The sequence below is a fragment of the Camellia sinensis genome, chromosome 13, assembly GCF_055761805.1.
Source record: "Camellia sinensis isolate YWXY chromosome 13, ASM5576180v1, whole genome shotgun sequence".
Taxonomy (NCBI): domain Eukaryota; kingdom Viridiplantae; phylum Streptophyta; class Magnoliopsida; order Ericales; family Theaceae; genus Camellia; species Camellia sinensis.
In genome coordinates, this window is record NC_138973.1 from 32,097,485 (window position 1) to 32,108,659 (window position 11,175).

General features: G+C 32.3%; 1 protein-coding gene and 1 long non-coding RNA gene across 33 annotated transcripts; one reads left to right on the top strand and one right to left on the bottom strand.

The window, feature by feature from the left end:
• The first annotated feature begins 650 nt into the window (after positions 1–650).
• On the top strand, positions 651–4,236 carry LOC114298084 (uncharacterized). 28 transcript variants are annotated; one of them, XR_014348636.1, is made up of 8 exons: positions 651–993; positions 1,209–1,264; positions 1,604–1,648; positions 1,803–1,919; positions 2,060–2,193; positions 2,348–2,422; positions 2,710–2,862; positions 3,737–4,236. It is a non-coding gene; the product is annotated as an uncharacterized LOC114298084 (long non-coding RNA). The 28 variants fall into 28 exon arrangements; XR_014348630.1 differs by having other exon boundaries at positions 672–993; positions 2,060–2,243; positions 2,348–2,498; XR_014348625.1 differs by having other exon boundaries at positions 673–993; positions 1,545–1,648; positions 2,060–2,239.
• LOC114298083 (MATH domain and coiled-coil domain-containing protein At2g05420) lies at positions 3,676–7,807 on the bottom strand. 5 transcript variants are annotated; one of them, XM_028242593.2, is made up of 6 exons: positions 7,441–7,807; positions 5,175–5,316; positions 4,898–5,067; positions 4,482–4,764; positions 4,223–4,389; positions 3,676–3,973 (listed from the first exon to the last, which is right to left on the bottom strand). In XM_028242593.2, the coding sequence occupies exons 1-6, from the start codon at positions 7,493–7,495 to the stop codon at positions 3,813–3,815; spliced, it is 978 nt and encodes a 325-aa protein (XP_028098394.2). In that variant the 5' UTR covers positions 7,496–7,807; the 3' UTR covers positions 3,676–3,812. The 5 variants fall into 5 exon arrangements, with proteins under 5 accessions (XP_028098394.2, XP_028098393.2, XP_028098396.2 ...); XM_028242592.2 differs by having other exon boundaries at positions 5,166–5,316; XM_028242595.2 differs by having other exon boundaries at positions 5,175–5,229; positions 7,441–7,568.
• Positions 7,808–11,175: the final 3,368 nt, after the last annotated feature.

Genomic DNA, 11,175 nt, shown 5'->3' on the forward strand with positions numbered 1-11,175 from the left:
CACTGTTATCATCAGTGACTATTGTCAACTGCCGAACACTAACGCGTGCATTGTCAAAAAACTCATCATTGTCGGAATATTCACCAAAATGTCGCTGGAAAATTCATTAGCGTTAGAGGCCAGTGGTAATATAAACAAATAGGTAAACAGGTAAATAAGTTGGTGGATATAATATGGTCTTTCAAAATATTGTTGTTTTAAGGCCTGAAAAAATAGAATTTAGAATTATTCCAAAAATTTTAAATTTAGACTTCTAGACAGAGTGCATTTATAATAATGGTTTTTGGAATTCATTCAAGTATAAAATAGGGCTGAGTAAAATTAAAAAAAAAAACTGCAATAAAAGTGTTTTTCACTATTAAAAATATGATATTTTGTATTTATTTTTTTACGACTGATTGTTTAACGGTCACAAAAAAAAATCACTTTTTACAAGAAAAAGGTTACTCCTTTTTCTTTGACCCCACTACCTGGATTGACTAACTTTTTAATTTTTAATTTTTATTTTTTTTTCCTCTTTTTTTTTTTTTAAACCCCCCACTAACTCCAATGTAATAAAATTGATCAATTTTTTAATTTTTATTTTTAATTTTTTGTTCTTCTTATCACTTATTGACATGGGTTCTGCGAGATTAACGGGTTAAAAACAAAAAAAAGTGTCTATCATTTATGCTTGTTACGTCAAAATCTCATTTTACTTGATCATGATCAACTTAAAAACAAAATAATAAAAAAATAAAAAAACTGACCTATGTTCCCCTTTTTTTTTTCTTAGTTCCCAAATCTGAACTCCCTCTCTCTCTCACTCTATCTCTCGCTCGACTCTCTCCTTTAACTCTCCATTCTCTCTCGCTCGAATCTCACTGTCCCTTTCACTCGACTCTCACTTTGATGAAGATTTGAAGATTTTGATAGACTGTTGATGAAGATTTGAAGATTTCAATCTGCTGTTGATGAAGATTTCGATCGATTCATAATCAAGATTCATAACCAGTAAGCCTAAACACTTCTCTTTGTCTCTCTGTGTAATGTTTGACACATCTTCATCGATTCAACTCTCTCTATAATGTTTGACACATCTTCATCGATTCATCTTCATAGCTCGAATCTTACTCTCTGTAATGGTTGACACATCTTTATCAACTAACCTGTAATGTGTAAATTGAAACAATAATCCATTCCACTCTCTGTCTCTCTCTTTAATCTAGCTCATTAGAGATGGCATTAAGGGAAGCATCGTGAACTCAAGAGGTTGTTTTTACCGGTAAATCAATTAATCTTCAATTTGTCTGCCTATATGTGTTTTTTAATTCAATTTTCACGATCTGATCTTGCTATTGTTTTTCGTTTTCGCTATAATCATCTCTCTCTCTCTCTCTCTCTCTCTCTCTCTTTCTCTCGTTTCATGATTTGAGCAAGGATTTTGAACAGAGATTCAGTTTCAGTGATTTTGAATGATTCCATTGATGAATTTTAATGTCCTTTTGCGTGCTCAGATTCAAATCGTCTATGTTTTGCTAAACTCTTTCCGCTTATGCATGCAGTTTGTTTATTGGGGATGTAGAGTAGCTTAATTATGATAATTTTATGAACCTTGAGGCAGAGCTCACCAATCGTGATGGTGGATAAATGCATATGGTTGTACTAGGTCAATGAATTTTGATTAGAGACTGGAATTTTGATTTATTTGATTCAAGCATTCCTTAGATTTATTTGTCAATGAATATACAAGAGATTTAGGGAAAACATGACACTGATTGTATCTGGTCATGATTCTTGTTTTCGGACATTACATGATGTAGATAATGTAAAGATGGAAGGTGATAACGACATTGAGGATGATAATAATCATGTACAAACAACCGGTGGTGGCAGTGAGGTTGATGGAATGCACGATTCTGTTTCTTCCCCTGCTGCAGGTAAAGAGCTTATTGTATAAACTCTTTCTCGCACTAAATAGATATGATAGGATTTCAATAATTTTTGGACTTTCTGCTTATTGCCCTTTTTTATATCCCATTCATGTGATTCACTCATACTCTTTGTGCTCTTTATGCAGAGGCTCACTGTCAGATGATTCATGTCATCTTGAAACTTCTATATCAAGGATTAATTATGAGACTTGGGATGTTGTGATATCTTCTAATTTATGGCCTTCAGATTGTATCAGGAAGGGATCAGCTGGTGTTGTGGGTATGATGCTTCTAAAATTACACCAGAACTTGCATGCTCCATTTATGTAGGTTGTTTTAGCTTCAGTAGACTAAGATTATTTTCCAGTTCCTTTTTTTTAATCCCTATAATTTCAATAGAAGCAATGTTGACTTGTTCTCTATGCTTAATATAGGATGCACCACTTATGACAGAAGACATGCATGAGGAACGACTCGATGCTGTAGAAGCCTTGGGTTCTTTATTTTGTGTAAACTCTTCATCATATTTATTATGACTGTGGTGAAGATGGCCATTGTGGGCATGTTATTGATACGCATATACATGTACATGTTGATATTATGACTGCTATCACTAATTATCTCAAAGTATATTTGAATGGTTGCATCTTAGATGTTTTGATAAAGTGGTTACCACTCCACTTGCATTAACTTTGATTCAAGTAAAGTGGTACCAGTTTACTTGCTATTAACGTTGATTTAAACCTTTCATTTTTGCTGATTTCATATATTGACAAGGCTTCTTTCTTTGTGACAGTGATTTATTATATGAATTTGCTGACGTAGACTGGGACGGCCTTGGATTTGCACTTATGCCTACTGATTATATGTATATCATGAAATGTTCATAAGGGCAAAGCTTTACTAAAGGTGAATTACAACGTTTTGGGAACATTGAATTGATGGGCAGGTCAGTTCTCTAAACTATATCATGAAATGTTCACAAGGGCAAACCTTTACTAATGTTTGCTTGCGGAGTGATAACACTAGTTCTTGAAAATTTTAAAAAAATTGTAGACATATTATTTGATGTTTTAGTAGATTGTGATCACTGAATGACGATAAGTTTTTAGAATTGTGATTCCAAACTAAATCTAACGGCGTTACTAGTTTGGTCTCCTGTGATTTCAATATTTTTATGATTTAGTTTGAATTGAAATTTCATGAAATTATAAATAATAGTCACTGCTATTATTTGGAATGTTCTAAAACCAAACCCGACCGAATCATGCTCACCCTACTATAAATGAGGAAATTTCAAAATAGAGTTTGACAGGAAGATATGTGAAATATTGTAAGGGCCTCTAGCTGAGAAGGTTGGGTGGATATGGATTGTGTTAACTTGGTTTAATCATTGTTTCACTGGAATATTATAATGAACATTGTTAAAACCCTAGAAAGAAAAAAATAGAACAGTACAACAATGTTTTGCTTCCCTAAGAATGCTGTCAGTCTATTTGATTTGCCTTCAGTAATCTATAATAATCATTTAAACACATGAACTAATAACTCACTTGTGTCGTGATCCTTGAAATATAAATCATGTACAATAGCTATTTTTGTGTCAAAGTCAATATTAACTTTGATGACAATATCACCATTCGCAACTGCTAGAAGTATATTTCTCAAATGGAGTTGGATCTTTAGACTATCTCCATGATTTTAATTCAATGTAAACAAGTCACAGTCAAGAATCACAAACAGTTAAAAAACAACTCGCACATGATAAGAAGTCTTTCATAGCATAAAAGTCTCTTAACTCATAAGTTGGTGTCCATGCACAGGATGATATTAACAGATTAAAAGGACAAGGATACTACTAACTTCCTTGTATCACTGGGATAAAAGCCTCGCACATATTTACATGGAGAAATTCTTCACTGTGGATATGACGCTAACTTCGGCTTCAATAATTAAAGTATCATTCACAAGGAAGCCCTTAGAAGCATCATGGAGGTCAGTTAATGACAAGAATGAAGATGTACCCCAGGAGATGGAGCTTGAAGTAAAACAATTGGAACCTGCAAGAGAATTGGACAATTGTTATTTAACTACCCAAAAGATCTACATAAATGAAAAGCTCTTCATAATTTGCAAATGCGACAAGCAGTGTCCCATGGATATGATTTCTTCGGACTGTATTCATACTTATTTTACACTTTTATGTTCATTTGTTGGATTTTTAGAGGAAACGAAGGGTAAATTTATGTTCATGTTGACATTGTGGCACCTAAGATATGAACAAAAAATAGAAGAAAACATAATATCACCTTCAATTTCCATATGCTCGCCATGGTTTTGGTTCCTTATGCGCATCTTGAATTTTGCATATGTTTTCCGTTCAGGAGGAAAGGTTTTCAAATCATTTAACCCTAAAAAGAGGGACAGGCATTTATCCTTTGCAGTTACACGGCCTTTGGGATATAGCCGTAAATTCCTGGTTTTGTTAGAGGAAGGCATAAAAAGCAGTAAATTGTCAAATTTTCATTTTGCATATAGTAATTGAGAGCAAACTCAAACATTGCATACCACTTTCGATTTCCAAAAATGAAGACATCCGAGTACTGAATTTCACCATCTAGAGATGAGAAATTATCAATCTTCCAGGTGTAAGTACGGTCAAGTTCCTTCAGTATGTTTATAGATTGTCCTCTGCCAGTATAATTTATAACAAAAACTTCTACTCCAAAAACACACGTGTCGCAGATGAGATATCCGTTATCAGCATCATTGAAAGTACTGAGCGGGAGTAATTGGGCAAAACCCCACTCTGTTTTCATCTCATGAAAATGTCTTACCTTCCCATTGGCATCTAAACATTGAAATAAAGAAGAAAAATCAAGTGTGTAGAATAATTAATATATGCAAAATATGCATGAGGATGAAAATTTAAAAACCTCAAACAATCATAAAGGAAATTGATTGGTTACTAAAAAAACACCTACCTTGGATGGTCATGTACTTGCCTTGAATTTGATCATACACAAACAATTTGAAGTTCACATTGACCTCCCAACCAAGACGTAAATTACTAGTTTCTGCGATTACCAAGTACAAAGAGATGTGTCCTTCCCCTTTTCTTTTTTTATCACCATTTGGGTAGAAAGATAATTTCCTTCAAGTTGAACACAAAAGAACTATAAGAATCAGATTATGGTTATGTATCTCAACAGGAAAGGAGGAAAAAAAAAAAAACTTGAGTAAATAGTATACAAACTCAACCATTTGTAGCCACTGGCTTCAAAAATTTCTGATTCACAATTTTGAACTTCAACATCTGACAATAATTGTGAGAGTTGTGAGAATGACTCGATCTTGAAAATGAAGTGAGCTGGTGGTATTTTTCTTAGATACCTTGTTACTTCTGTGAAATGTTGAAGAGAGAAAATGTGAAATTACATTGAAAGATCTAGTTTGCTTTGTTTCTATACATTCAACTCAACTCGACTAAAAATTTCAGGTATTATGTATTTTATTAGATGTCCTTTAAATATGGAAAATTCAAATTACAACATAATGTATTTTCACCGACTTATAAATATTTTTGTGCATGTATTTATCTATAAGCATATATGTTATCAATAATGAAATAAAAAAATTGCCAATGAGTTTGTAAAGGAGTAAAATTTCTAAATTAACTTGTACCAATTGAAAAAAATAAATAAAAAATCAATGAAATTTGTAAAAGAGTTAAATCACTGATGACACTACATAAACATGAATGGTCTGATTGCCATCACTTCAAAAACAAACGATGTAGAACACACAGAAGCAGGAGATATTTATGGTCGAACCGTAAATATGATCTTTAACGGTCAACCAATCTTTAGTTGACACGTCATCCAAAGTTACAAAACATGTAAGCCCTACTGCTTCCCTCCCTTACCAAGGCAACCATCTTCTCTGGCAAAGTTTTTACCACAAAAACTAGTATAGATGAAACAGCCCATAGCAAAGCAAGACTCTTAAATAATCACAGATCTAGCTCTGAAAAACGAACAAATATCTGAGCTATGAGTTGGTAAATCGTGAAACCAAGCTCGCTATTTCAAAGAAAAACAAAGCTGCTTCACAAGTTGATGCAGCCATTTTAAAGTTATGATGTTAGAGCATCTCCAATCGTTACTCTTTTTGTTTCATCAAATTTGAGTGAAAATTTAGTTAAAAGCTTGATCTGGTATGCAACACTCCAAACCAAAACTTACCCTAAGAAGCTTTTTTAACCATTTTTTATGAAAGAAAATCATCTCAATCCTTTAACCCTTCATCAATTTTTTTCATTTAATTTGATTATAAATTTGAGTTAAAAGCTTGATTTGATATGAACTTTCCTAACACTTTCATCAAATTTTCATGACTGAGACTCGACCCTTTGATCAAATCAAGGGAGAATTAATATTTTTATCATATTGAAAACTTATCACATTCTTCGTCAAATTTGAATTTGGTAAAAATTTTAAAAAAATAAGAAGACGGATTTTTTTCATCAAAAATCAAATTTTATGGAAAGGAAAATTTGGGATATAAGGGATTATTTATTTATTTATTTATAAATTTGATGAGAACAATGGAGTAACTCATATCAAACCAAACTTTTTTTACTTAAAATTTGATGAAGAGTTGGAGATGCTGTTACCACCTAAACGCTTAAGATTTCCATTTTCCAACATCACTGATAGCTCAAAATTTCCAACAAAACCCATTGAACCCAAAACACAAAACCCTAATCATTTGAGGAAGGCACAACAATGTTTAGGGCTATGAAGCATGAGTACTTTAAAAAACATGCCGTACTGGTATCGGGTACTTACCAGCATATAATATCTCGTATGATACTTCTGCATACATGCTAGGTACACAAAACACATACTTAAATTTTTTCTTTTTAATTTTTGGCATACCTAGACATATCTAGTATATACCAAAGCCGTACCGTACTTTAGTTAAAATAATATTTTCTTCTACTATAGAGATAAAACTCATCTCACTAGATTTTTTATTTTTATTTTTTATTTTATGCTTAGCATAATTTTAAAATTAAATTATGATTTGTAAGTTATTTAATATATTGACATTTAATTTTGATTTATATCTTTACTTTTGGTATTAAATGTTAATTGTAAGTTGGACCTTAACAAATTAAACCATTTAATTAATTTTTACATTACTCTAAATTAAAAATAAATATTTTTTTATAAGTGTACCAAGTCGTATCCATATCTTATTTTTTTTTGAATTTTACTGTATTAACGTATTAATATCACTATTCGTACCCGTACCGTGCTTCATAGGTTCAGAGGAAAGGAATGCAGGGGAGGAGACGATGACAACCAAATGGGGGGCTTTTGTCCATTTTCTTGGCTCAACCACTGATTGGTGGCCCGTAAAAGATGGTTTTTACGGATCATCCGTATAGAACTTAATCTCCAGACACAGATACAACACTATATCTACGTATATGGAGAGAGAGAGAGAGAGAGAGAGGTACCAGAGTTGGCATTGTGAAGAGGAGGGATAGGATGGCATGATTTCCCTTCTTCCATGTTGTCTGCAGCGTCTCCACAGGATTTGGGAGAACACTTCCTTGCTAAAGTCTACTGCATAGTCTCCGCACCGAAGCCAAGCTTTTATAAAACCATTTGCCGAATGGGTGGCAAAAAAGCAAACTAAAAGGCAAACCCATTCATATGAAGGGAAAAAAAAGAAAAAAAAAAAAAAGAAAAAGTTTGCACCACGTAGAAAGTGGGGTTAAACTTTTATTTGTTAGAGATACTGCTTAATCGAACACGGCAGAGCTGCAAGCTTAATTCCTAAGTAATAGTTTGCTGTTGTTATAGTTTGATGTTGTAATAGTTTGCTTTATAGTTATGGCTAGTGTCAGCTTTTGTTGGGCCAACAGTTTGCCCATTTCTTATGCTTGTTTGTCTTTTAGCATTGTATAGCTTGTAGGTAGGGGTGTAAATTTGGTCCGGCCTACCAGGGCTCAGGCCGGGCCCGGCTCATGTTCGGCCTCGCGGATTTTTGTCAAAATTTTGGTTCGTCCGAGCTGGCTCAGGAGCCAAAAAAATTAGGCCCAGACCTAGGGATATTCGGGTCTTGGGCAAGCCTAACGATTTTTTGTTGGTTTTTTTAAATTTTTTTTATCAAAATTTTATTATTTTTCATTAAAAAAGATACTAGGCCTTGAGCCAGGCCTTCAGTGGGCTTTAAGCGAGCCGATGGGCTGGCACACGGGTCGGGTCGGGTCGGGCTGAGCTTCAAAATGATGGCCCAAGCCCAAACTCAAGCTCAAGGGCTCAGGCTGGGCTTGGGCCCAAACAGGCCTAAACGAGCTGGGCCCACCCCAAGCCGAGGGCGGGTTTCGAGCTGCTTGCGTACCACGGGCCATTTTTACACTCTTACTTGTAGGTCCTGTGGCATGTCCTTGTATTCTTGTATTTTTTTTCCTGTTTTATTTAATGTCTTATTCACCAAAAAAAAAATAAAAAAATAAAAATCCTAAGTAATATTTTAATTTTATAATAATAAAATAAATTATAAATACATCTTTTAAAATTTATTTAAAATATAAATTGTCTATTATAGTTTTAGAAATTATAAATGTTTTATTGTTATTTTTTTATTTAATAATTTTGAATGATATCAGAAATACATTTTAATTAACAATTTTGATAATTTTACTATTGTATAAGAGAGGGTTTTTTTTTTTTTTTTTTTGTAAATTCTGTTAAATAAAAAATTGGACTCTCTATTTACAAATCCAATTTTGAATTTTTTTTTTTCTTTCTAGAGATGCACATTTTAAAATACTTTATCCAAGACAAAATATTGCAAAATGACCAAACTACCTATGTATATATATATATATATATATTATTTCTCATACCAAACACTAACCCGTATCCTCTTCTCTCTCCTCCTCTCTTTTCTCTCGATTTCTCTCTCTTTAAAACCCTCATCTCTCTCTGGCTCCTTCATCATCGTCGATCTCCCTTTGTCGACGTCAGAGCTTCGTCACTTCACTACCGTCGTCAACCACCGTATGAAATCATTGTCGATGGTCTCTTTCTCTCATTTCCGTCGTTTTATCGTTGATGAAAACCCTCCCTTCATCCTGCTCCTAGCCTCCATTCAAATCCAGATCTCGCAAGGTTTTTGTTACTGGCATGAGATCTTGCAAGGTTTTCGACGACGACATAGAGACCACCTCCGTCACCAAACCATTTATTTGCCCTAATTCCACTTGAGATCTGATTTCAAGATGGTGAGCCATTGATGGACTTTGATGAGTACATTCAGTTGGATCTAGAACATTAATATGAGAGAGATTAAAGAGAGAGAAGACTACTTTATTCTGATTCTAACTTGATCTATGTTCTAGCCAAAAAAGGCCAGGTAAATATCCCATTTCTAGCTCTCTATCTTTGTGTAAATACACACACACACACATATAAATATATGCACAATCAAACTCATGAAATGCCAAATATTTTTAAAATAGGTTTGCTTTATGTTCTTTTGAACATTTTTTTATGAGAAAATTGGTGTTGAATCTAATTTAAAGAGTGTATAAGACATTAGGTCTAGTGAATATTTTTTTTTTATTAGTGAGAGGTCTACACTTTGTGAATTAATTTGGTGAGAATCCTGAAAGACATTTTGTTTCCAATTTTATCCCTTGACTCTTTCTTTTTTCTATTTTATTTTAATATCTATTTGACTTTTGTTGACTATCTGTTCAAATATTTTGTCTATCTGTTCAATTTTTCCCTTATTTTCCCTATTCAATTTTTTTCTCATAAATTCTATCTACATGTTCAATTTTTTCCTTAAATTCTATCTATCTGTTCAAATTTTCTTATCTTTTAAAATAGGGTAAATTACAAATACACCCCCTGAGGTTTGCTTAAAATACGAATTGCCCCTGTGGTTTGGAAACTTACAAATACCTCCCTGTCAGAATTGTTTATTTAACAGAATTAATTGAAAAAGTAAAATTTCTAACTGTTCACCTATACAATAATAAAATTATTTGAATTATTAATTGAAATAAAATTTAATATTATTAAAAACTGTTAATTAACTTGATGATTTATTAATAAAATGACCTATTTGTTATGAAATTAGAAACCTTAGGGGGCATAATGTAATTTCTAGAACCATAGAGATAATTTGCAATTTAAGTAAACCTCAAGGGGTGTGTTTGTAATTTACCCTTTAAAATAACAATTTCTTATCTATTACTCAAATTTGGAAGCACATTTTTCCAATATGTTTGAAATTCACAAACTAATTTTTCTATCTATTGAAATTATCCACCACTAATACTCAAATATTACACAAAAATTCACAAACTATTACTATTGTTTGTTCAAAATTTGTCTTATATTTGTTTTATCATCAACAACTAAAAAAATAATAATCAACAACAACTAAAAGAATAAAAAAAGTAGAGATCTATTTAGTTGAACATATCAGTGGCCTTCTCTACCGATCTAGATCTACCACACACCACAATTCTATTTGTCAAAATTCTATCTATTGAAATTCTGAATATATCTGTTCAAAATTTATCTGTGTGAAATGTCATTTGTTTGAAATTTAGACCTAAGCTATTTTGAACATATTTGAACAGATCTGAACATATCTTAGCAATTTTAAATAGATTTTTTTTATTATTTATTTATCCATTTGCAATATGTTTATCATCATCAACAACAATAAAAACAAAATAGATCATCACACCACAAATTCATCTTCTCTTTTCTTCAACTTCTCTCTCTTCTTGTTCTAATCTATTTCATCATCATTATCATGAACAACTACTCAGAAAAAAGAAAAAGAAAAAGAAAAAAAAGAAGAAGATCCAAACAGATAAACCACACAACAACATCATCATCATTTGAGACAATTGAACAGATCAGTCATAGTGCTAAGTTGCTCCCAGTTAGAGTTTTCACCAAGATCTGCATATGTTTAACACAAGAACAAAAAAAATAAAAAATAATTAAAAATGTATTTGGACCTAAATTTAACATATTCAAGATCTAGCAGATTTTTTAAAATAAAAATCCAAAAGTTAAATATACGTTTCTCCATTCTATTACCAAATACAATGATAATAAAAAAAAAGATTAATTGGTGATAAATCCAATTTAAGAAAGGTATAAAGCATTAAGTGTAGGGAATATTTTTTGTTGACAAGAGATTAATGCTTTGTGAA